A 26,956-nucleotide genomic window follows, 5' to 3' on the forward strand; every position below is an offset into this window, starting at 1 on the left:
GTCATTAAACGCGGTAATCTGTCGATACTGGTGGACCTATATTTGTCCTCAAATTCTTTTAAAACTTAGCAATAAAAATTGATTTTTGGGGGAAGGAAATGGCGCAGTATCTGTCAACGTTTAGTGCGAAAATTCGTGTTTGATGTGCGCATACATTTTAATAGTTCAGTGTCCAGAGATATAGAACTTTATTATGCGCGAAATGACACAGCCGCGGCCGCGGATACAATCAATCAAATAGGGAAGATAACCAATCACGAGTCAACTGATTGACTGTATATTTTACGAGTAAACATGATTGATTGATTGATTGATTGATTGATTGATTGATTGATTGATTGATTGCGGGGGTGGTGGATAATGAGAGTTCAATAGGAATAAAAGAAATTGATTTAGTATGCTGACCCAGCCCTCCTGCAGCACCAGCTGATCCGGACATCTGTCTAGCAAGCTCTGTCAAAGTTTAGGCAAAAATTCGTGTTTGATGTGCGCATGCATTTTAGTAGTTCAGTGTCCAGAGATATAGAACTTTATTATGCAGCGAAATGACACAGCCGCGGCCGTGGATACAATCAATCAATTAGGGAAGATAACCAATCACGAGTCAACTAATTGATTGTATATTTTACGAGTAAACACGATTGATTGATTGATTGAATAATTTATTGAACAATTGATCGATTGCTTAATTGATTGATTGATTGATTGATTGATTGATTGATTGATTGATTGATTGATTGATTGATTGATTGATTGATTGATCGATTGATTGTAGAGGTGGTGGATAATGAGAGTTCAATAGGAATAAAAGAAATTGCTTTAGTATGCTGACCCAGCCCTACAGCACCAGCTGATACGGACCCCTGTCTAGCAAGCACTTACTGCCGCGAACTGCAGCTCCCGCTGCAGTTCGTTTCATTGCCGTGACGGAAGGAAGGAACGTAAGTGCTGTTCTTTAGCCCCATTTTCTTCTCACTCTTCAAGATTTGCGTTGCAACATTCGATGTGACAGCATGGGTACACAATCACACGATTGCAGCGCTCGCAATCCTGGCGCGCACACAGCGGAGCATGTTCTCACGCGCGCAGGCCGCGCTTCGAGTTGCGTATACAAGCAGACCCCGCAAGACGACGGCTGTTCGTGTCCCCTTGTATCCAGTTTCTTGCAACCGTCACGGAACACGGTGACTGAGCGAACTTGTTTCCGACGGCCGATGGACTTTGACAGGCGGGATCCGCGCTGCTTTGCGGGCCATGCAGCAGCGAGCAGCTTTCCTGCAGCTTCATGTTTCTTTTATGAACTTCTTTTCGCACACATGTTTGCGTCGTCATTGGCGCATACGCTTGGCGCTCGGCGTTGTGATGCTGGAAGCGCGCACGCCGCGCCGAACTCGGACGGCGCAGCCGATGTTAGTATAGTTACGGTGCGCCACTCGCGCGCCACACAGCTTTCCTCGTGCCAACTGGAAACATGGAAGGCAAGTACAGCATTCGCACAGTTTTTATACTAACAGAGTTTTTTCTGTTCTTACTCTAACGAAACGTGCGAGAAAGGCTAAGTGACGTACGCAGATTCGTGTAGACTCTTTAAGATAAAAGCACGTGGTAGGAAGCCACGGTATCCTCAATACGTAGCATCCTCCCCCCAGTTGAAGTCGCGCTGGCTCAGTGGTTATGGCGCTCGGCTGCTGACCCGAAAAACGCGGGTTCGACCCCGACCGCGGTGGTGATATTTCGATGGAGGCGAAATTCCAGAAGCCCGGGTACTGTGCCATGTCAGTGCAGGTTGAAGAACCCCAGGTGGTCGAACTTTCCGGAGCCCTTCACTACGGCGTCTGTCATAGCCAGAGTCGCTTTGGGATGTTAAACCCTCATAAACCACAAACCTAATCATTCTCCCCCAGTGCAAACTGCGTTGAGCGTCACTGTGACAATAACAACGCCAGAAATCTTAAATCTATATTTCAAAAAGCTAATCGCGTTAGGCGCACATTAAAGCGGCGGCCAGCAACTCGCAGCGTTGAGGGTGAAAGCATAGAACGTGCATATATTTCCCAAGGTAACATAAGCATCAAGAAAGTTGGCCTCGGATCATTTGGCCATTGGCCAAGTTGGCCATTGAACTCTGTCACTGAGCGTACTGGCTAATACGTTGGGGTGGAAAATTGTGAAATTACAAGACAAATATTAAATTGGAGCAACCTAAGAAAGAATGAAAAATAATAAGCCCCGGCCTGCACAGGAGGAGCAGCTGCTAACAATCGAGATCCTGGGGCGAACCAGTGCTACAGATCCCAGCACATATTTTCACTCTTGGGTCGTAGCACGCTCTTTCTGACGCAGCTGCTGAAGGCACAAAGTTTGAGTTCGTGCTGCATTAATGGGCAGCTGAAGGGTGTTTTAAATGTCGACGAGCTTAAAGGCGTCGATTATTGGAAAGTTTCAGGTAAAGCATGCGAATTATTTCTGCGTTAGCGTTCGAAATAGTTACGGAATCGCGTAATAAAGCCTCGACGCCGTTCATGCTTCTCCTAAACGCAAGAAGGTGGGGAATGGTGACGTCATCTATAGAAGCGGCACATTTTGAATGCAGAAACGCTCGCTCTAAGGACGAAAACCAACTCAACCGAAGGTAGAACTCGAGGAGCGTTGTTTAGCGTCATCCGACGGCGTACGGCAACGCGCGGGTGATGGCGGCGGTATCTCACCGTCCGTGATATGATTATCGAGTTTCAGCGCACTGTTACAGCGCCATTTTCCTTCATTATCTTTTAATTTTTGTGCCAAAACAGCAAGCAGAAGCAGTTGAAGCAGTGTTAACTGCTACTCTCTGTACTGAAAGCTTTCCAGCTAGGTTCTCTTTTACACCCACAAAGTTCGAACACCGTTTACAGCAGCTGACGAATGAGATTCGTAGTTCTCATCGTTCTTAGCAACAACAAGTCCACAACTTACATTCTTTTATCAAGTTGTTGATTACTGATTAGTGGACTAATAGCGCCACACACGTCCAGGGTATAGATTCACAACTTTGAAGGGCCGTTGCGTTGCCTCCAGCAGTTAACTCCCGGTTAGCTGTTTGGTTTATGTCCCATTGTAATTGTTATAGCTGAGAAGACTGCTTATTTCTTTTTCTGAGACAATAGGTGTGTGGGAATTTCTTAGAGGGCAAACGACCTCACCATCTCTGTCTTAATGATGACCTATAGCTTTAGGAATTTTCTGTCAATAAAGATGTTTTTGCTACAGATATTAGGAATATCAAGCCGTATCTTAGGATTCTTTTTCTGTGTCCATTCGTTTGCTGCCTTCTCATTGATCAGGCCTGCCTTCGAAACCAGAACTCGCGAATAGAATTGTTTGTTTAGCTGTCAGCTATGGCCTCAGGACTCGCAGCTACCAATGGCGGGAGGGAGAAAGGATGAATGGGGAAAAAGAGCCGAAACAAAATACGGCCCCGGGAGGGCCTCAGTTAAGAGGGCCACACAGGCCAGTGAGTAAGCGACCCTAGAACCAAACACTCCCTGTGTACCTGCGCCGTATGCCTTGTGGCCTTTGGGATTTAGGAGAGAAGGATTGGGAAGGAGGGATGGTGGAGAGTGATACAGCTACCACTGACACATCCTCGCGGCGGGGAACGTCGAGAAGCCTTAGTTATTGATACCCTTTCCTGCTTCGCTTGAGCGCTCATTGATTTTATTCTAGGCATTTCGATGCTACTGAGCGATGCGAGCGAACTTGAAAAATCTCTTTTGGGCGAAGTTAATTCGGAATGCTCTCCTAAGACGCCCCTAGTAGCAAACATGCATTTTTAAGACTTTATCCGCCTCACATACCATACTAGTTCTGCTCACTTATCTAGATTTGCAAAGATGAGCGCAGTAAACTGTACAAAATGTTTGCTATTTGCATGCTAAAGAGGCCAACAGTTCTTAAATCAACCTAAGTATCTCGGAATATTTATTTGCTCGCTTAAAAATGGAGGTAATTGAGAACTACTTGTTTGGACTACTTTCGTTTGTAAGCAATAAAAATGTTTCATTTTTGTTTTTATTGATGTATGGTTTCTGGTATGGTTGGGTTCTTTGCTTTACACCAACCAGTCCTCATCTGCCCCATCCCCTGTCGCTTGTTTCCGTTTCTTTCGAGATAAATTAGAGTCATGGTCTCTCATGAAACCAACCCAGTATACGAAGCAGATGGCGTCACAAATCGCTACACACACCATGCACTGTCCGCAACATTTATATTCACGTCACTTCTTTTCACACGAGAAGAGAAAAAAAGGCAATCTAGTAGCAAACTTTCAAAGAGATAAAGGAACTGAACCTCGTTAATTGCAGACACACCACTCCTATGCTGTGCTGTCGGCTCATCAGCCCAGCTAAGAGAAGATGATGATTTTATGACCGGACGCGAAGGAAAAGATAACGCGTAGTTGTAAAAGATCCGAAGCGCGATGTCTATCAGAAAACCAATGCCAGAGAAAGATGCCTTGGGCGGTTTCTGCGCCGTTAAGCAGCGCGGCGCAGCGCCTCTAAGCGTTTCGAACCAAGAGGGAACACTGTTGTGCGAGAAGGCAGGATGACGTTTCCAGTTCTGAGGAGCCTGCTTAAAATCTTTGCGCGTGTGAGTTGTGGTGAAAGCTTCGGTGACCGCCGCAAGAGAAATCAACTGCTGCAAATCATGTGCGATTGAAAGCACTCCTTTCCCGAACTTGCATAATACGGAAACGAGCAAGCATTCAGGTTAACGGTGTTAGTGCGACAACGCCTTCGTTGGACTGGTTACGACACAACGGTAGCTAGCCCTGCGGAAGCGACATCTGCAGTCTGCGATCCCCCTCTTCAGAGGTAAATTATGAAACCGGAAGTTGGCGGTGCCACCAAGGCAGGTGAGAGTCGATCCTTTTCTCAAGCTATGCTCTTGGTGACGTCCATGTCATTCACACGGTGAGTTTTCAGCGATGGCCAGAAATACTTAATTCGATTCGTCGTAACAACACCATTACTAGCGAAGGCTGAAGAGACCATTATAAACTCTGAATACCTGTTCATTTTACTAATTTAGATATTGTGATTGGAATTTTGATTGGATTCTCCTGGTCCCCCGTTGGACGGCACTATTGCGAAAACACAGGAAAACCGCATGGCAGCAGTCCGTAATTATTCAAAGCATGTTCCAACCTCTGTGTCGAGAGGGTTACGATGCATTCTCCAGATATATCACGTGATGAAACCTGAGGTACAACCGGCGGCTATATAAGTGGAGGCATTGTGACAGGCGGCCAGAATCACATAAAACTGCATCGCCGCGCCATCTGACGTTGCACTTCTGGTGTCGAGACATCGCAGTGCGCGTGCACGTCCTCTCATGCTCGCAGCCGTATATTTTTTGTCGCCTGCAGTGGACTAGCTGATTGCATGCAGCGTTTGGAAGGTAGAGGCCGCTTTCTTTATTCACAGCGTTACGCTCGCAGTTCGGCGGGAGCCCGTCAAAGTGCGAGCGTGAGGTAGTGAATAAAGACAGCGACCTCTACCTTCCAAACGCTGCATGCAATCAGCTAGTCCGCTGCAAGCGACAAAAAAGATACGGCTGCTACCATGAAAGGACGCGCACGCGCACTGCGATGTCTCGACCCTAGAACTGCAACGTCAGGCGGCGCGACGATGCAGTTTTATGTGATTCTGGCCGCCTGTCGCATGCCCCGACTTATTTTTTTAATTAATTAATTAGTTTTTTGGGGAAAGGAAATGGCGCAGTATCTGTCTCATATATCGTTGGACACCTGAACCACGCCGTAAGGGAAGGGATAAAGGAGGGAGTGAAAGAAGGAAGGAAGAGATAGGTGCCGCAGTGGAGGACTCCGGAATAATTTCGAACACCTGGGGATCTTTAACGTGCACTGACATCGCACAGCACACGGACGCCTTAGCGTTTTTCCTCCATAAAAACGCAGCCGCCGCGGTCGGGTTCGAACCCGGGAACTCCGGATCAGTAGTCGAGCGCCCGAACTTATTTTGCCGCCAGTTGTATGTTTTGTCATCATCAGCCTAACAGCGTCCCCTGGAGACGAGAATCCCAGCTCACTTCAAATATTAACCCTATCCTACGGCAGCTGTGGCCATCTTATTCCCCACCCCTCGCAAACTTCTTATGCCATCCGGCCACCTGAGTTTCGACCGCTCTCTGCTACACTTGCCTTCTCTTGAAATCCACACAGCTACCCTAACCAACCTTTAGTCGCTAACAGATTCAACTTGTACTTCTGATTTTGTCCTGCATAGTGCTTTAGTAAAACTGCCCCCCTGGGATAACTGTGATACTTAGGACTAAAACTTGGTTTGCTTCATGTGCAGGTTTGTAAAGGCGCGGAAAGAAAACATAAAAACTCTCTCCTACCTTGTAGTTTAGTATCATATTTACTCGCGCCATGAATGCGTTCGCATAATAACCGCACCCCCTAGGTTGGCTGTAAAAAAAAAGAAAAAAGAAAAATTAGTTTTCATTTTCTTTCTCGCACAATAAACACATCCCAGCATGCGTCCCAGTCTTTTGACTCCCTGTCGGCTCCTGATGATAGTGAATGCTAGCAAGAGCTCTTTCTTGAACGCCGAAAAAACTTCGCAGTATTAAGAGCCACCTTTGGTTGTAAAGGGATGAACAGGCGATAACAATATTCCGCGATGAATGCGAAAACAAGTACAAACCATGCCTGTTGACAAAGGCATTTTCAGTTTGAAGTGCCACATTAAGGAACGTAATACTTCTTGAACTTCAGCTTCCCTATGAACGCAGTTAATTGTTCTGGACTGCCCTCTAGTTGTGCTCTCTTTAGACACCATTAGATGGCGCTAGATAAATTATACGTGCAAATAAAGATAAATATCGAAGCACGGAAACTATGCTGAAGAGTGAGTTTTGTTTTATTTTGCAAGCGATTACCAGATCAAGTGGGTACTTCGTCAGCCTATTTTTTATCCTGTTTTTACCGCATTAAGTTTTTGTTTATATTTTATCCTGTATGGTGAACGCACCCCCAGAATTTTCAGCGAATATTTTGGCGGAAGAAAACTGCGCTCACTACGCAAGTACATGCAGTTTAAGATTTTTACCATGTGATTACTAATACAAGTTGCAAATTTACCCACCAAATATGACTGTAGCCTTGTTCTTTAGAACCACTTCTTCGTAACTGTGCCAGTGATGACACGAATGTGTTGATACCTGAGCGTACTTTTTGGTCACTGGGAGCTAAAATCACTTTTTTCAGATGACAACGAAAAATCTCCCCTCTTACATCAGCCTCCACGCTTAAGCCAAGCCACCTACGGCTCGGAAAGCACCCGACAGCAGAGCAACGGCGCTGTTGGTGGTGTTCCACTTGACGTCATCAGGCACAGAGGAAACTGGTTACAACGTTGCTTGATTCCGGTAGTTTTTATACTCAAGAAGTCCTCGTGGAGTATACCGTACCTCATAGGCATGTTCTGGTTCTCTGCACTCTTCTCGGTGCCCATCACATTCTTCCCGGCAGTGGTGAGTGCTACATATTTTTTGTTTGTTGCTTTCACTGGCATCCTGGTTGCTACACATTCATAAATAAGTATTTCTTTATGATTGTGTCCCAGTGTTCATGCAAGGACAAATCTTGAGGGTTTTTTTTTTGTCACGGAGCTACTTGAGACCGGTAGTCGTAAATTCGAGAACAGACCTACATATTGCTAAAGATCTAAACTGGAAGTTATCTCCACTAATAATTAGCCGCAAACGCAACATTGCTTTGTTTTGTAAGCAGGTATGATACCTCATTGTTTGGCAAAGAAGAAGAGAAAAGAAACCGACAAATAATTCCTCTTAGATGCTATCAATAAACAGCTTGCGCGATTTCGGCGCCAATTTTCAATTTCCTAGTATGTGCAGAAATAAGTTCTGTTTGAAATGTTTCATTTATTAGCTGACGTCAGATATGCCAACAACGTGAATCTCGAATGAGGCAGCAGGTGGGACTACACCTAGTAAGATTGCGATATGTCGTATGCACATATTTTTATTACCACTGCTGATAAGGAGGAGGACAGAAGTCACTCATCAGTTTTCCCTTACGGCGCTGAGTTTTGCGAAATAATCGCGACACTATTTACGCGACGCCTGCAGCCAAGCAATAAAATGTGTTTAATTTAGTACTGCTAGACGGTTTAATGCTCCGGTAATGTAAAACATCTGTGTTCAGTGTGTTGATAGTAACCCACTTATTTTGACATTTGATCCGTGATGAGCATAAAGTCGAGAGGAGGCATACGATAAGGAATCTGATAGGACAGGGAGGCCGTAGCTGGTTCTGGACAGATTTAATTGGCGATATAATTGGCGAGGGCCAACTTTGAGGCTGATAACGTAACCTTGATGATAACCTTGATGATGAACTTTGCGGTGATGATGGTTATAATGCTTGCGATTATGACGGTAGCAATCCCGCGGAAACTGATGAACACAAGAGAAATTGGCAAGTACTGTCTGTAACAAATATCCTAACTTGCAATTTCCAGGCGTCTAAAAAAGGATTAGAATCATGGGAGTTTGGATTAACCTTTTCCGTGCGCAAAGTAGCTGGCCTACTCGCACCTGCCACGTCTATGGCTACGGTATGTGTTTGTCCTTTGCTCTCATTGATTGATTGATTGATTGATTGATTGATTGATTGATTGATTGATTGATTGATTGATTGATTGATTGAATTATTGATTCTTATCTATCCGACTGAATGCAGATGTCCTATTTGTCTCCGAAATGGGGCGTTGTCATAAGCCAAACCATGTTCGGAATTCAAGGAATCTTATTTGGGTAATTCTTTAAATATTTCCGCATGCTTCGCGCACATGTGAAGAAGACAGCGTTTATATTAGTCTTTTTTCTTCATGAATACCGTCACTGGGACATCATTATTTATACCGCAGAACTGTAGAAGTTATCTTTTGTAGACTTCTAAGGTTTATAGTTTGCTGTGTAACCGAAATCGCTTTGTCAGCATTGTAACTTTGCTTACCTATCTAATAGCTTACAATTTACAAATCACTGAAGGCACTATTATAAACAGAAACTTGAACATGTCATCGCCACCAGACAAAGAAAGCGGCTTTCAGAAGGGCGTGAACGCATACATGTCTTCTGCACCTCAAGAGCAGGACTTATATGTTCAACAAAAAAAAAAAAACTGTGCTCAAATTAGCGTGTGCCGACGAAAGCCTGAACCTCCTCTAATTTTTGTATTTATGCAGGCTATCCTTCATGCTTACTGACAAGAATGTGTTCCTTGGAGTCTCATTTATTGGGTTTGTTATTTTGGAGTACTCACTGGTCGCTATAAACATCTGCGTAGAAACAATCCTGGCCTCTACACTACAGGAAGATGGAAATTTATTTCTGGTGAGTTCGCTCTCTGAACCTTCATGCGATTAAACGTAGTGTTGAAATATTACCTTCGCCAAAAAAAAATTCATTGAGCAAAACGACAGCCGCACTAAAAAAAAAATGGCTGGCGGTTAGCTTTCCTAAGCAGGAAATGTTGTGCACAGCCACAGTTTTCTGAAGGTGGACACCATCGCCACGTACCTCAGAGCGCAACTGAGGTGCCCATTTACCCAGGGAGCCAGTTACGCGCGTTTCCTTTTCTCAAAATAAGTGGAGTCTAAACTTTGGCTAAACGGTGGATCAGTGGTTATGGCGCTCGGCTGCTGACCCGAAAGACGCGGGTGCGATCCCGGCCGTGGCGGTCGAATTTCGATGGAGACGAAATTCTAGAGACTCATGTGCTGTGCGATGTCAGTGCCCGTTAAAGAACTCCAGGTGGTCGAAATTTCCGGAGCCCTTCACTGCGGCGTCTCTCATAGTCTGAGTCGCTTTGGGACGTTAAACCCCCATGAACCTTTCACTGGTTCTGAGAAAAGGAAAGGCATCAATTTGTCGGTGGACATCACCGCCTACTCACAACGCGATTGCGGTGCCCACTGACCCAGTGAAGCAGTTACACTTGCTAGACAATCTTCACACGGCCACGCACCGCTGAAACCCGTGAAGTGCGGCTATAAGAGCTTTCACACTAAAAAAGAAAAAAAAAGATTTTGTCCGCTAAGGAGAACTTTAGAGCGCTGCTCTAAAGTAGTAGTAGTAATTGGTTTGGGGGGGGGGGGGGAAGGAAATGGCGCAGTATCTGTCTCATATATCGTTGGACACCTGAACCGCGCCGTAAGGGAAAGGGTAAAAGAGGGAATGAAAGAAGAAAGGAAGAGAGAGGTGCCGTAGTGGAGGGCTCCGGAATAATTTCGACCACCTGGGGATCTTTAACGTGCACTGACATCGCACAGCACACGGGCGCCTTAGCGTTTTGCCTCCATAAAAACGCAGCCGCCGCGGTCGGGTTCGAACCCGGGAACTCCGAAGCGCCCGGTCCCGGTTTCAACGGCGTGCCTCGCCGTCGTCGGCGTAACCGGCCACGGAGGGGAGGATGAAAGACAACGATAGCGAAGCGAGCGCGAGGAGAAAAGCGGAGGAGAAGGGTACGGCGGTAACATGAAAGCAGGTTGGCGGCGCCGGCCTGCGGCACCAGAGTTGTGCGCACTGTAACGCGCTCCCCGTTCACCCGAGGCGAAAGTCATCGGCGGCGGAACGCGGCCCACATCGAAACCCAGAGCCGCCTCCGTTCGACACCCGCCACGGTGGCGCAGTGGTTAGAGCGCTCGGCTACTGATCCGGAGTACCCGGGTTCGAACCTGACGGCGGCGGCTGCGTTTTTATGGAGGCTAACGCAAAGGCGCCCGTGTGCTGTGCGATGTCAGTCCACGTTAATGATCCCCAGGTGGTCGAAATTATTCCGGAGCCCTCCACTACGGCACCTATTCTTCATTTATTGTCTAAGTCCCTCCTTATTCCTTCCCTTACGGCGCGGTTTCAGGTGTCGGCCGTGCTCTGAGACAGAAACTGCGCCATTTCCTCTCCCCAAAAAACCAATTTTAAATTTGAATTTCCATTCGGCACTGTGGTGCCGTTCGGCACCAGCCTGATACCTGATTTAATATCTGCTGCGGGTACTTGGACCCAAGATATTAAACTCATTTTTGGAATATGGCGGAATTTTTGGCTTGGAAGCACTCTGGCACGGGTCGGCTCGGTATTGCACTGCCTCCGGATCAGCCCGGGGCGTAATACCGCGCGCCTTTTCTTTCTAACCTCGCTCTCCTATCCTTTAACTCTCCTACTTTCAGCACGCTGCAGCGAGCGCGGTTCGGCTTGAGCCAGTAGGTTTAGCTTGAGCCAGTAGCCCCAGTTTAGGTGAAATCTGTGGGCAACACTGCGTTTGCGACGTCATAAGCGTTAATTGTTCTATATTGCCCGCTTCCCTCTACGTGAAAAACAAATATTTAGGGTTGTTTCACAATGTATTCGGAATTTTATGAAAGAAGTCATCATTTACAGTCGTTTTTTTTTTCAGAAACTCAATTTTTTTTTAATAATATCTGCGACGTCATCGCCGCATCAGCCGGGTAATACTGCCCCGCCAGGAAGTAATTTTCTGTTTCGGTTTGTACTTTGTATTTGGACAAATTCTTTCTTTTGCCGGAGACTGGGACTCGCAAAAAATCTGATGCAGAGATTAACTCATATTGTTAGAAGCAGCCCCGTAGTTGCCATTTAACTGAAAAAGCTTTCACGCGCTCCAGTCTGAGCAGAAAAGCTTTGCTATAAATACTCGCGTTCTTTCGCTGCTTACACACAAATGCAGGGAGCAGCACGAAGCCTCTCGGAAGCAGGAATGGTGCTTGCGCCGATTGCCGCGGGCGTACTTGTCGACGTGAGTATCATAACCTGATGTGTCAAACATCCTTGTTCTAAAACACGGCAACATTGAGTAACCTCGTGGTGTTCAGTTATTTCAATTTTCCCTGCTATCCTGTTTCTGACAATGAACCCCCCCCCTTGTTTCATCGCATTCTGTTGAACTGTTTGTTTTCATCATTTCGCTCATATGTGGCTTGTGAAGAGTTAGCACAACGCGTAGTACTCAAACCGCGGTACAATGAACTCCGCTACAGTTTCCGCTGCCCGGCAGCAACCCTCATCCCCCCCCCCCCCCCCCCCCCCCCTAACCTCAGTAAATTATATAAGGCAAATAATACCGCCCCCCACCGCTAGAAAGCTGTTTACTAAGCGCAGTTAAGTTTCAGAATTTTTTTTTTCATTTTTTTTTCCGAAATGAACGACGTTTGTTCACGCATGTTCTGCGCTGTGAGATCTTTCTAAGTTAGACTAAGAGCCGGAGACGGCGTTGCAGTCCAAGGAGTTCATCCGAGCTGTCCTCCCCCTCAAAGCACTAAAAGGAAGCAACGAAGTGAGCAAAAGCCTACGTGAACCGTGAACACGAAGCAAAATTTTTCGTGGCCCTCACTGTCATCGCCAATGGTAACTATCGTTTCACTTTGCCTCATCTCATCTGAGACGCTAAGTTTGAGCAATAACAAACACGCAGCTCTGAAACTCCAAAGCCTAATCACGAAAGCGAACGCGAGCGGAACGCTTGCCACGCATAGTACGTTGCCTGCTTTTCCTCTGGTGTTGTTCCCCATTTCCACCTTCCCGTTTCAGGCCGTCTGTAGGCGGGCTCTGGACTGTTGCGCCGTGGCGTGTTCAGATTTCTTTCTTGGATTTGTACTATTACTTGCACCCGATTTTTTTGCGATATCTGCGAGATGAGGTAATAAGGTGGCGATGCAACAATGAACCGCAAAAATCGCGCCACGGCTCTGATTTCCTAATGTGGCTGATTCATTAAAATAAACGCGCTGTTCATATCACGACATTGAAGTTTGCGCCTCAGCTAAGTTTCCAACGCGTCCGCTCAGTTTTGCTCCAGCAGGCCTCAACAGCTGGCATGCAACAGTTCCGACCTATAGCTTTGGTTGTTGCTTTCTGTTCACGGTGCACATTAGTTTAAGAACTTAAGTTATAAAAAAATTGTATCACGTATACATTGTTGTTGTATTACGTGTAAAAGTGGTTAGTAAAGTAGGTTCCACCAACGAGACACAGCTCACTTAGGGCACTTCTAGGATTGTTTTCGCTCGTATAACTTTTCAGTCGCAGTGGCGTGCGCATAGATGCAAGCACGCCCACCGCTGAAATTCGCCAGTAAGCCTCTATTATACTCGAACCATTGCTTGACCCAGATCACCGACGATGCTGTGCCTTACTACGTGTTCGGCTCCCTGCTGCTGGTGTTCACGCCGCTCGTTGCCAGAAGCCGTCATGAAACCAGAGGTAAATAAGCGCAGTGCAGAGAAACCAAAGTATCAACAAAGAATACCACCGTGTACTCCTTACTCTCTCTTTCTATCGCGACCGTTATCGGGAGCAGGCAACAACGGCAGCCCTCAAGTTGACTGTATACTGAAGTGTTATCTCAGCTAATTCTTGGAGCATAGTTAGCATTCCTGTGGGTTAGCGTACCGCGATTAAAAACCGGACAAACAAAAGCGACGTATACAAAAGCATGGATTTTTCACGCAAGAATATAAAGTGCAATGATCTCGCAAACCTCCTAATACTTGAATAAACACAGGGTTTTTATTGCGGGGGCATTGAAAGCCTCTTTGAGAAAAAAAATGTGCCTTCTATTATAAAATTCCCCATTAGCTGGAGGGAGTTTGACCTCACCAAACTAAACGTGATGTTACCAGACCAGAAGTGACGTCACTTGCGTTGAAGGCATCGACAATTTTTGATGATATTGCACTGCCAACACATTTCATAAATATAACCCTTTATATCTGAGTTGCATTTTTTGCTTGTTTACCTTTCTTCTGCGCGTGCTACATGACAGTCACCGTGTTAAGCTGTTCCGATGATCGTACTCACTATCATCTATACATGTGACCGCAACTTACGAGCTATGACATCTGAACTTTTTTCTGCAGAAGCTAAAACGTCTCTAGCATTGAAAAAAAAACTCGGGTTTTTCGGGCGGCCAGTGCTGACTTTTACGGCTTACCGAACAAGATCGCAGATTTTAATATAATGTCACAAATTACCGTACCTACTCGTGTATGGGCTGAGCTGAATTTTTTTCCTTTGTAAATTGTGGCCCGCAAACTTGGGGTCCGACTGTATGCGAATTACGGCCCGGGTGAGGAACAAAGCGGCTACGAACGCTGAAAAAGTTTCATCCACGTAAACCCTCTCTCCTCGTTCTAGACTTTGTTCCTCAACCGCCGGGTGGCGACGTGAACAGCGGTGTAGAATCGAACGAACCAACGAGAACCCAGAAAAGCCTGTGGAGGCTATTTCTGAACCCTTTCTTCATCGCCGACGTCTTCAGCAGAATACTGAGTTGGGTTACTGCTTCCTTCAACGCCGCGACACTCGAGCCCTACATAGCACAGGTATGCATGCTTACCATTGTATTCCATAAATTGAAAGGAGTGTAAAATTGTCGCCGCTGATTCAAGGAAACACCTGTTTGCTATCAAAATGGCACGTTGCACAAACTATCTTGTGCATAAGCTAGCAGTTGATGTCACTTCTCCTTGCGGTAGCATATGCGATTACTGCGCTCCCTCATTTTCCGTCCTGGCCTATGGTCTATTGACATGCAAGAGAAACACGACCTCGGAAATCGACAAGAAAGGCAGTCCATGCATAGAAATGCGCATAGTTTGATCTTTTGCGCCATCTTCATGCCACCGCGGTGGCTCAGCCGAAAGACACGCGTTCGATCCAGGCCGCGGCGGTCGAATTTCGATGGAGGCGAAATTCTAGAGACCTGTGTACTGTGCGTTGTCAGTGCACGTTACAGATCCCCAGGTGGTCGAAACGTCCGGAGCTCTTCACTACGGCGTCGCTCATAGCCTGAGTCGCACGTTAAACCCCGATATACCCAAACCAGTCATCTTCATATTTCGAGAAAAACAGAGTCGCTTGTCTTCTTGCAGCTATTAGTCTTGTAGACATGCAATAAGCCTACTCCGGTAAGAGCGCACAGAGGTTAGCGGGCGCCTCACCGCTTCATATGTTTTATTTTGTAATAAACTTCAAGATAAAATATACATGCTGAGACAGTTTATATCAGGGACGAAGGTGTTCGCTTATTTTATCATTAATAAATGGTCTTGTTAATGGTCTTTTTTATAAATAATGCACCTTTGTTCGTCGTGTGATAATAGAATTATCTTGCGGGCCTCGTGGCCTGAAATGGCTATTCGATCACAGTGATCTTGTTGCCGCCGAGGTGGAAACAACGTGTAATTTTAGTGCAGCGCTTTTAAGTCACAATCGATACATTTTATTAAGTAAACGCCTTATCGAAAACAAAAGTACTCCTTCGTTTAAAAAAATTCGTTGATGTTACGAAATATTTTATTCGTCAGCGTAGTAAAGTACCTTACCGAAAGAATAGACCAGCTTTGAACAGTACCCGGTTGTTTGGATGCACGAATAAGATTAGACCCGAAACTAAGGCTTTCGCTCTACCTCTCGCAATCTTGATGCAATGCTGCCTTTTACCTGTCTTCTCCTAGTTGCACGAGTCCAACGCTTGCATCGGAGCGACTTTCACGGTGAACGCGTTTGCTTCTACAGTTGCATATGCAGCCACATGTCATTCCTATTCACGAAAGGTGAGTGCGAACTGTTTATTTCAAGCAGCGTGTGATTCGAACCTCTCCGAACAGAAAAATAAATGAAGCGACAGCGAAGACATACGACTAATTCTTTTCAGTGCGTTTTCTGAAATAAAAATGATCCTTCAATAAGCAATGCATGAGCAAGTTTAGTTTCTCAGTTCGCTCGTCCGTGTTTTCAGCACAGTGTTTTTTTTTCAGCAAATTTTACCATTTTCATTTTATTGCGGCCACGTGAAGAGTTCTCTTAGTAAATTTACCTTCAGTCCTATATGCATTAATTTTAGCATCTAAAAAGTGCAGGGTCGTTCAATATGAGAGGGAACACGGGTGCGCGTGGCGACTGCTTTCACGAAGTTCGCCCGAAGATCGGAAGGGGTGAACGGCGTCACGGCTACGTGCAGCCATGCAGAAGCAGAATTGCCAGCTGCGTGGCATCGGGTTACGTCACGCCTCAGCGCGCGGTTACTGCGTTCACAAAGTGCGCGGTTGGGCTTACGCCTTCTCGTACGTAAGCAGTCCGAAGTGTCTCTGCCGACTTTTCTTGTTCTTACTTCGCGGGCTTTCTTTAAATGCCGGGAAAAAGCAGGAGGCACTTCGTCGTCACAAATAACTGAATCTGGTGTTTCCGAGATCACTCTCCAACTTTACGAGAAATACGACTGGTCCTAAAATGAGCGTTACTAGTTTTGCATTTATATTCTTAGCTAATGAACTAATCAGGCAGGATTTGAAAAATCCTATGGGTTGCGTCACGCAACGGCATTCAATGCGTCGTTGATTTCGAACATGTGCGATTTACCACTATTTCTTACGCCTTGACTCAAGTTACGTGAAGCAACGTCTATATAGCCCTGTTTCGAATGAGCGGTTCCTCTGCACTTTTTAGACGCCCGTGTGTTTGATAACTACACAAAGTGAATATTATCATTGGTGTCTCCTTCATTGGTTTCAGTATGAAAACTTCTGGATTTTTGTGGGAATCACACTCATAGGGATCTCGTTCCTGATCATCGGGCCAGCACCTTTCATACACGTCGAACCGTAAGAGAAATCCCTTTTCTTCGTTTCCCCGTTAATGTTGCACTGCACTGTTGTAAACTCCACAGCGCCGGAAACTGCGCTGCAGTTGTGATACCAAGTGGCATTTGTTGTTTCCACTTTAGCATGATGTAGATCCAAACATGCGTATAGGAATAAATCCTGAAAAACAACCAGAGGAGAGGTGCGATACAATACGAGAAGCAAAAAAAAAATGCTGGCAGCATTGCTGGTTTCATATGCAGCTCGATTGTTTGAGAGGTTTTACCGTTAGTAACTGAAAGTTACCTACTTCAAGTCTCTCATACTCATGCATACGCCCACAATCGGAGCATATATTCCTGTGTATGTGTCACCAAGATGTCCTTAACCGATAGTTGGCAGAAGATTAGACTGAAAAGCAAATTAAAAGCTAGAAAAACGCAGTAAAGCCATAGTGAATTGTGTATGAGTCGCATCGGCTTGAAGTATAAGTGTAGATTTTTCATAAGTAAGTAAAAATTTTAAAAATTAGTTAAAATTCATGCAAGGCCAGTATCATTTATTTTCAGCGCAGTAATCACTGAGACGTGTAATATGCTAACCGAGGTCATTATTTATATATGACGTAATGTACATCTCCTCCACGCATGAATTTCTGCATGCGAAGGCTGAGAAAGAAAGCTCTCCCTGAGCAGCATTTCTTTTCCGTTAATGAGACGATAGATGGCTTTATCGGCTTCGCCAACACTCTTACATGTTCTCTGCACTTTGCTCTCGCTATAGGATCTTTTGTCTTCTGGCAGAAATACTAGCGTCACTGTGAAACCATATCACCCGAACTCGCTTTATGCTTGCTGCAAGTCGTGCTATGAGCCCCACCATAGAATGTCCAGTATCGTTGAACTGTGATAAACGAGTTTACCATCTTTCAAAACCACGAGCTGAAGCCACCCTTTGTACAGAAAACGAAGGTCGATATGTCTGGGGTTGGTTCGCAACCATTTACAAGAATCAGTTTCCGTTCCTGGTAAACGTACAATTGGTCTGGCAATTTCATCCACACGGTAGCTCACTAAAGTAATTGAGAAGAAATTCTTGTGTTGCAAAGGACTGTGCACTAACTTTTTTTTTTTGCTGCTTCCTTTCTCATTGTGTCTGCTGAAAAGAAACTTCGTCCTCATCTGCATTTCACAAGCGCTAAGGGGAGTCGGGGCTGGTTTTATCCTCGTCTGCGGCTACAGCCATGCCATGCGGATCGCCGTGTAAGTATGCAAAACACATTTACCTCGTAGTTTCCACATGCACGCATCAACCCACACACGCGCAAGCATCAAGAAAGCAATAAATCTATACCCTTACCAGAATGGTTTGCGGAGAAGTGTTCAGATGAGTGGCCGCTAACGTAATGTGCAAACCGATTGGCCTTAAGAACAACGTTTGGCCAGTATTGGCAATCATATAATAGGTTTGTATCCGAAGTAGAACAGTGCCACTACGTATAAGCAAAACAAAGACAGAAAACAGGCACTATTTTGCTCTCTTACTGTCTTTCATACCGTCATATGGAAGTCCACTATTACCAGCCAGTAATACCAACATCTTTAGCTACACGAGGCGATTAATTACTGTCTTCTGTTAGACAAGTCGGACACGATCAGGATAAGCAAGGAATAACTTTGTTAAAATGCCGGCAACCGACGGTTTACCACGTCGTGATGTTGGAAACGATCACATCTAATGTGTTAAATGATCAGATCTTTTCTGTTAACATATTGTTTTCGTTGCTTGTGAGAATATGCATGGAGGTTCTTGTTGTCATACGCAGTCTCTTGAAGTTAGGTACTACAGACATTTAGCACAGCGCGTACGCTACCGCATAGCGCGCAGTCAGTGCGCATGCGCAGATCGCCTTTAAGGTGCCAAATGGCGCCGTGTGGCAGCCAGCTGCGAGCACGCCTGCCGTGTCGGGAACAATCGGCACGTGCACACTAGCGGTGCGCAGTATGCGGTAAGCGGTAGCGTTACGCGCTATGCTAAATGTCTCTATCAGAGCGCACTGAAGATAGCGCCACAGCAACTTAAAATAGAACAGGTTGTCGGTAGACGTGAAAAACTTGGCGTGTGCGTGCGAGTGCACTGTGGGGTCGCAATTTGAAACGTGAAAAAAAAGGCGTCATCCCTAAACTGATCTTCTAGAACAGGAAATGAACTATCCATGGAAATTTCAGAAACCGAGGAATCGGTCGGTTCGTTTTACGTGGGCCAAAAAAAAAAAAAGAGCACAAGAATTAATGTTTCTCCTTGCATCTCGTCTTTTCACCGCTGATGATAATTGTTACTGAGGAAGTGCTTATTTGGTGTCGGAAACTAAATTGTAAGCTTGCGCTGTAACTGTACATGTTGCAATCAAACGTTTAACATGAAGGCTATTTTATTACACATTGCTGTTGCCGAATAGGTCATGACAACGCACAGAAACTGAGGCATGGCTTGGCAAGAATTCAATTTCTAATGTTTTGCTTTCTTTCAGGGAGGAGGAGGAGTACCCCGATGATGTAAAAACAAGAGGTTTTGTCAGTGGCACCAGCGCTTTTTTCTCAAGCCTATTGTAAGCAAACACATTTTGCATATTTCCGGGACTTGTGTTTCACTGTCCTAGCCCTGCGTTACATTCATTTAGACGATCGGCACTTAACGGAGGGTCTGTTGCGAGTGGGTGGAGATGTTAGATCGACGTTTAGATAAAAAAAGAGATAACGAAAGGCGGTTACCGCTCTAGAAATTAAAAGCCAGGATTTCCTGCCTATGCTTTATTGCAGCAGTCCTCCGTTTTTCTTATCTTTATGTCCTGTTTTTTTTTTATATTACCGTAGTATTCCTACCAGGTCCCTCAGTTATGATACTTCTCGCTAATTCATTTTTTCGATAAATGAGAGATTAAAGTGAAATCCAACGTGTAGCAGACACAAATTCCCGGCCCATACTCGGGAGTGCCAACTTATTCATCTTGGAATCATTTCTGTGTCGGCAATGTGTCTGCTAATTTATCGAATTTTTTTTACCGTAAATTAGCTCTTAACGTCAACCTGCATTAATGCGGGGCAGAAATTGGGAACCTGCTATTGCTACCTACTCGCCGTTTATTGAGTCAATAAACGAAACTGAAATGACGTGCGCGCGCATAAAACAACGAGCACAGATGGAAGATTATGAAAACAAGACGCGCGAACAGTAGTGTTAGCAATGTCCGAACGGCGACCGCGCCGAAGCAAAACCTCCAGGCTTTCTCACGAGAAGCCTAACGAGAACCCCTTCCCGGTTGCAGCGTGTGACCGCGCCAGCTTTAAGTCGGTTCCCATTGCTTTTGAAGGATAACGTCATTCACCGGCCGCAACTGACAGTAACGATAAGCGGCAAGGAGATAACAGGTATCATTTCTCTACAAAGAGAACGAAGAAAAATTTATCTATCTGTAGATATGCGCGCTACGGTGCGTTGTCGAAGTTAGACGCGATGCTATGCTGGCTTGCAAGGCGGCGTGGAGCAGGAGTGCAACGCACCAGTTGTTCTCGTGTTCGGCAGAGTTGCATTCTTTTGGTCGTTGTTATTATATCCGCCTCCAATCGTTGACCGGTGCTGGTCTCGTCAGGAGCACTTCCTTAAACTAGTCATCGCTGCTATTAGTGAGTCTTCTTAGGCATCTGCTGCTTTCATTTCAAGTTGGAATTAGGAGTGAGCAGTGAAACAATAAAAATAGCGTAAAAAGCATAACGTTAAAGACGTAAAAAAAATAAAGTTCATCAGAACCTTTGATAACACACACTGCAGTCTAAATTAAGATTAGCCAATAAGCGTGCATAAGGCCTTTTTACTTTTCTTCGCAATGTGGTTACGAACCCATTACCCTTTTCATGTAACTTAAGAAAGCCGCCTGTTAGCGGTATATTGCATTCATAACGCTACGAACGGCGAGTAAGATGAGCATTGACGATGAAAAAGGCTGAAAGGAGCTCACTAAACCGCAAACAGCAGCAGCTTACGGTTTCTTTAAGGACGTATTTCTATCTATTAAGCACCTAACGGTGAGCAGTTTCAGTAATAGGCGACTAACCTATTACCTAAACACGAAGCGTCGGACTTCGAGCTAGTCAAAGCTCATTAACCCGACGCAGTGGCTCAGTGGTTATGGCGCTCGGCTGCTGACACGAAAGACCGGGGGTTCGATCCCAGTCGCGGCTGTCGCATTTCGATGGATGCAAAATGCTAGAGGCTCGTGTACAGTGCAATGTGAGTGCACGCTATAGAACCCCAGATAGTCAAAATTACCCGGAGCCTTCCTCTACAGCTTCTCACATAGCCTGACTCGCTTTGGGAGGTAAAACCCCATAAACCCAAAACCAATCAAAGCTGGCTAGCGCGTTTTCATTTCTCCTTTTTCAGCTTTCTATCACTGACAAAACTTTCTGGTAGGCACCCAGCCTACTTTACGACAGTAATTCTCCAGTTAATGTTGAAATTAGCTCATAAGGTAAAGCTGTCATCAGCTAGCTTTTGCTTAACGTGTTACCAAGTTTGTGCAGTTTATGACCAGCAAGCACGCTGCATAACAACTGTGTACTTCTAGTGAAAACATCTACATTTGACACCCGCACGCCAGCACTAAAAACACTCACGAGTACAAAGGAGCCCCCTACCCCTCGTTCCATTGTATTCGAACAATAGCGGGAAGAACGCAAACGGAAGGAGGAGGAGGAACAGAGGCAGCACTGTATGCTCGTGTGTGCTGTGTGCGACCCTCCTTGGCCTGCAGTTTTTCATGGTGCCCGTCGAACACACTACATATAGGCCACTGTGCACAACACTACGTACTCAATCACTTAACGGTTATCTGCACTACAAGTGCAGCCAGCTTTACGTGCTGGAGACTCTTATCATGGAGTTATCTGCACTACATGCGCAGCAAGCTGTACCTGCTGGAGACTCTTATCATGGTATCTGTCTGAACTGATTGTTACGCTGCTTACTGTGATACCTAGTTGCACAACATACCAGTTTATGTAGATTCGGCCCACTACCCTACTATGCAAAGGACAAAACGAAAGACGTGACAGGTGGCAGGACGAAGCACTGTTCTGTTTTTTTTTATGAAGTTTAACGTCCCGAAGCGACTCAGGCCAAGAGGGACGCCTTATAGTGGAAGCCTCCGGATAATTTCGATCCCATGAGATTATTTAGTGCGCACTGGCATCGCACAGCACACGGGTTTCTAGCATCTCACCTCCATCGAAATGCGGCGCCATGGCCGAGATCGAACCCGCGTCTTTCGGGTCAGCCACCGAGCATCAGAACCACTGAGCCACTGCGTCGGCAGCACTGTTCTCTTTCGCGGACATTATTTCACCAACGCGGGCAAAACATTTGCCTGTCTTTATTATTACCCGCTAGCCACCAGGTTCCCTTATTGTCCTGCTGCATAACAGCCGGTCCTTTGCACGTCGTTCTGTGCCTTGAGCGAAGTGCTGCAAACTCCTTTTTGTGATTTTACCTTGTTGCAAAACGTATCCGGGGTTATATCCGTAAAAAATAGTGGCACGAAGCTTTCTAATGCTTGTTTATCTATGCTAGAAGCCGCCCGTACGAGGCCTTGTCACTTTTGTTTGTGACGCCAAAGACGAACCAGATTTCTAGGGCAAGATTCTAGACTACTTGTGCGATATTCTAGAAGGTCATAGTTGCTTTCCGCGCCATATCTGGGAAATTATTCTTCAGCTTTAAACTCAGCGTGGCCGTGTGCGACCATCAGTTATGTTCTTCAACGGCCACCGAGCAAATTTGTTGCTATCGCCACCGCTTAATTTTTTTGTGGACATAAATGAGTGCAATAAAGAGTTATGGCATATTCCAATCGGCGATCCGGAGCAGCTCTCCAAATGCACGAAGAAGCAAGATGTCTAGGGAGTCCAGGGACCTTACCGTCGCGTTCCGATCAGAACTCAAGATTTGAATCCACTTTGCCCACTGAAATACATGCTCCTCGATTTCTTGCTCCGGATAACGGATCGTAATACGCTAGTAGTTTCAGTACTATGGAAGCCTCCTCGCCCAGTGTTCATGGCATTGCAACCAGGACGTGAGAGTATGTCATATTCGAGTAAGAGGGAAAATACCTTCACTCATCAACGCTCCCTAAGGAGAAGTGGTAGCGATATACCTACATCGTTCTCACCACCAGATAACATGACAGCATATGGTGACATGAGGGCTGATAGGCGATTCTCGACAACTGTCTGTCCCCCGTTCACACATGTCATTCGGATGTGCCCACTCACATGACACAATTACCCAGGCAGCGGATTCCCCACTACATCAGATTTATCACGAATTTACAATCGCGCAGCGGAAGTTACTGTAACATACGAGCAGCTGTTGCCGAAAAAAAGGTCATTTACTGAAGTATAAAGTATGCACTAAAAGGAACACTGAAGGCAAATTGGCTTCTGTCGATAGCTTACTGCATTATAACGACAAAGACGATACCTTCACTTACAGCTGTTCTTCTATAGAGTTGAAAAAGCCAAGAATTGAAATACTCGAATGCGGAAGAAGACTGCGGTGCGTAGGCATAGGTTTTGTGTGCGGAGCCAAGAGGCTAGGCTAAATCACCATTCATTTCAAAGCTGCGATCCAAGAGACCTTTATGGTGTAGACGCCAAGAGTTTGAACCAACTGCAGGAAATACTTCGAAACCAGTTATTTCAGAAATAGTTTCTTCTTTTGCTGTCGGACTAAGGCCAATCAACATAACTAGAAGGAGCTATAGATTTCTAATGAGTACAAAAAAGTAGTCGGGAGTTGCTTTCAGGGGCCCTGTAATTAAGCCCTGCTATGTTTATCAGTGCGGGGTTGTGAATCTCTTCGTCATTTATTCCTTCCTTACAGAACCGTGCCCCTTGCACCGCTCGCCGGTTTGCTCGTGTCCAAGTACGGTTACCGAGCTACGTCCATGTGGATGTTTGGGATTCATGCGATTTGGGTAAGTGGGCGGGGCACAATTACGGCTCGACAGTGAATCACTTCCATTTTTAGCGGTTGTTGTGTCATACACATACTGTAAGATATTCCAAGGTGCGGCCCATTTAAACGTTCGTAATAACGGAGTAATTCCTCATTGCACCAATCTAAGCGCAGCCACACGGCTACGAAGGTAAACTGCAGAGCTTTCACTATAACTTCTTCGCAGCTACTGTGAAACCCGGGACCATCGCCTGTCCAGAGCAGTCGCTTATTCAGCTAGCCAGGGCGGCTAGCAGGTGGTAGTGCGAGGTCGAATGGATCAACAGCTCAAAGTGGGAACAGTGTTGGTCCAATATTTAGGGGAATCTCCCAAGGTGGAAAGTTTGTAATATGGCTACGTCAAAAAACTGCCAACACCGATATTATTGGAGATTGAAGGCACTTAGCTATAGATGCCGGGTGTATGCTTCCCAGCTAAGATGGTGGCGATGTCATCAGAAAAATGAAAAAAAAATAAAGTTTTAGCATAGCTTTTAAGCATAGCTAAGACGTATTAGTATAGAAGTATGCCGGATTACCGAACAGTGGCCCCACCTGGCCCTGCCACTGCGCGTGCGCAGGAGGTGTCCCGTAATCAGGTATACGACGCCTACATTAGTACGTCTCCGCTATGCTAAACTCTCTAATGAAAAAAAAAAAGCGTGCGTCAGAAACCGGGAAATGAGGTTCATAGTAATGGGGGTGAAAGAGGCTTTCCACTTCTTCGCGAACGCGAGAGCAGTAAATTAAATCTTAGTGGAGCCACAAGCACTGCATGCCTTCCCTGGCCCTAAACGTAGGGAAAGGACTGAAATTTATTTGACCATGGCACTGACCACCCCGTTGTGACTAAGAGCCCGAACACGCGATGGCACACGTTCCATGTCCTCGCGTACCTTACAAACTGAGCACTTCGATGAGTACAATTCTTCGCACAGCCATCAATGCTTATTCTTCCGGTGAGTCTGAATCTGGGCAACTTGGTACACACTTAAAGGAAAACCTGCTCTTTTATTCTCATCCTTAGTCTATTCGAATGGTTTTTTCCTTTTAATCATACTTCTGGTAGAAAGTATAGTTAGTTGCGTGCGAAAAATTTCTTGGTGAATTTTTTTTTCAGGCTGTCATCACTGGTTTAATTTGGATCGGCCGTGGACCATTCCGAATGAAGAAACGGGATTCTTTTTCATCGCAAGACGACTCGACAGAGAGTGGGCCGAATATTCATTGCACTTACCCGATCATCGATTCCTCACAGCCACTTACTTGAAAGTGCGTCAGATATCCGTCGCGTATTGTGGTTTAAGCGAGTTTTAGCACAAATGAGACGTACTGGCGTGGGAGTGTACCGGATTACCGGTATACGTCCGCTGCTCATGCGCTGTGGCAGGTATTAGAGAGATTTAGCATAGCGGACATGAACCTGAAGAGACGTATACTGGATTATCGGACGCCAGCTGTGCACCCGTCCTTGCCAGTGCGCGTGTTCAGGAGGCGCCCAGTACTCTGGTTTAAGTCTCTTCAGGCACGTCTCCGCTGTGCTAAATCTTTCCATTACGCCTGCTGCGGTTTACGTTTGCTGCACACGCGATGTGGCAAGTTCTCGTGAGCATCAGGCATCCGGCAATCCGGTATACGTCTACGCTAGCACGCTTCAGCTGTGCTAAAACTTTCTTATTAAAGTAGCCATGAGATTAGACGGCCAAAGCAGGTCACACGAGCCTTCATTTGCCTTGTGGCCGTGTTCCAAGACGTACTACGGCCACCGGGCGTCACGTAAACTCGAAACCTTTGTGCCTGCAGCTGGCTTCGACGATAAATGACAGAAGCGAGTGCTAAAGGTGAAGACACTTTCATTCCGTTTAGGGAACTGGAGGAACCAGCTAAGCGAGTAACGTTTTCTTGGCTTCGAAAGGATCGGAGTGCACACCACTCATAAGTCGGCTTTCCGTCCTCGTGCCAGCATCATTGGTGTTGAGCGCTTTGTATTAATAAACGAATTCATTCAACAGTGCTGACGAGTGTCAATAAAACTCAATTTGTGTATAGCTCCTCTAAGGTTGGAGTTCATTTTCACTTCTCTTAATGCTCAAAATCCGAAGCCGCATTCCGCAGCTGCTTCTTCGAATGAAATTTTGTTACCTGTACTATGTCCACTCTAAATCACATAAGCGGCAAAAAAAACTAGATCATGCCCGTAGCCAAAGGGAGGTTGGTTTCTAACAGCCAGTCGTGTAAAATAAGCTGCTTTTTACTGTTAAAAAGGACATCTCGAAGTTGAACTTCGGTTATTAAGGACGCGATAGCGGTTTGCTTCGGATTAATTTAGTCCAAAGATATCGAGGACCGCCCCCTTGGGAAAGAAGGGGTACGAAGAATGGGGCGATTGAATAGCAACGGTCCAAGAGAAAAGGGAATGTTCAAGATTTGCTGAATAAATGTTTACTCATGCATAAGAAACGCAAAAACGGCAGCAGTAGAACCTTCAACAGTAGCATACTCAACGTACAATTGAACGTTACGCCCCAAACCACAGCGTGGCCTCTGCTTAGTGGGTAGAGGCAGATGCCATAGTGGGCATCTACGAGATGTATTAAGGAAACCCTGAATTCTCTAATCTGCCTCCCATTGTGAGTTCTGGGTGCTTAAAAATTTTGCTTCCTTCAAAATGCCCCCAACTACGACAAACAATTGAAGCGCTTCTCTCATATACTAATAAGTTCGGTGTCTTAGCAATGGAGTCATCTCGGCTGTCACCTAACTGGAGGTAACTGGGATCTCTATGGACCTCCTTCACCCCGCGACGTCACGAAGATGCGGTGGCGCTGATGTTAGCAGCGACTTTCGCATGGTAGGCAAAACAGGTTCCGCTTGCCGTGCCTACCGCAGCTGCCGCAGTTAGCGGCGGCTGCTTCAAGCCTGTGCACTGCAGAAGCAGCATATATTGACCGGCTGCGTCACTGCTGGATCCGCGTAGTAGCATAAAAAATATTAAATTAGCCTCGATTGGTTTCTCGCGCATAAATGCCGCATTCGGAAACTGGCTAACAGGCATTAAGCCACGGTAGTAAAGCGCGAAGTCTGGGAGTCGATAAACACTGCCACTCAATGCACTTAATAGCATGCAAGTTACTGCGTTCATTCACCTGAACTTCAGGATAGTAGGCTGATAATTGCTCAAGGAAAAAAAGACATATGTAGCTGCACACGTA

General features: G+C 45.8%; 1 protein-coding gene across 2 annotated transcripts; it reads left to right on the forward strand.

Annotated features, from left to right (window-relative positions):
• The first annotated feature begins 1,364 nt into the window (after positions 1 to 1,364).
• LOC144098534 (MFS-type transporter SLC18B1-like) lies at positions 1,365 to 25,792 on the forward strand. 2 transcript variants are annotated; one of them, XM_077631253.1, is made up of 14 exons: positions 1,365 to 1,478; positions 7,274 to 7,539; positions 8,550 to 8,645; positions 8,771 to 8,844; positions 9,279 to 9,426; positions 11,780 to 11,848; positions 13,221 to 13,311; positions 14,245 to 14,432; positions 15,567 to 15,665; positions 16,624 to 16,712; positions 17,858 to 17,953; positions 19,222 to 19,299; positions 23,631 to 23,724; positions 24,865 to 25,792. In XM_077631253.1, the coding sequence occupies exons 1-14, from the start codon at positions 1,472 to 1,474 to the stop codon at positions 25,012 to 25,014; spliced, it is 1,545 nt and encodes a 514-aa protein (XP_077487379.1). In that variant the 5' UTR covers positions 1,365 to 1,471; the 3' UTR covers positions 25,015 to 25,792. The 2 variants fall into 2 exon arrangements, with proteins under 2 accessions (XP_077487379.1, XP_077487378.1); XM_077631252.1 differs by lacking the exon at positions 1,365 to 1,478 and adding an exon at positions 4,720 to 4,894.
• The last annotated feature ends 1,164 nt before the right edge of the window (positions 25,793 to 26,956 follow it).

The sequence above is a fragment of the Amblyomma americanum genome, chromosome 7 (assembly GCF_052857255.1).
Source record: "Amblyomma americanum isolate KBUSLIRL-KWMA chromosome 7, ASM5285725v1, whole genome shotgun sequence".
In the NCBI taxonomy this organism is placed as follows: Eukaryota; Metazoa; Arthropoda; class Arachnida; order Ixodida; family Ixodidae; genus Amblyomma; species Amblyomma americanum.

What these genes read in the sequence shown, in the direction of transcription:
- LOC144098534 (XM_077631252.1), top strand. Translation starts at nt 4,861, where the DNA reads ATGAAACCGGAAGTTGGCGGTGCCACCAAGGCAG. An exon ending in AAGCCGTCATGAAACCAGAG is followed by an intron (nt 13,312 to 14,244) that starts GTAAATAAGCGC and finishes TCCTCGTTCTAG; the next exon opens with ACTTTGTTCCTCAACCGCCG. An exon ending in CCTTTCATACACGTCGAACC is followed by an intron (nt 16,713 to 17,857) that starts GTAAGAGAAATC and finishes TCTGCTGAAAAG; the next exon opens with AAACTTCGTCCTCATCTGCA.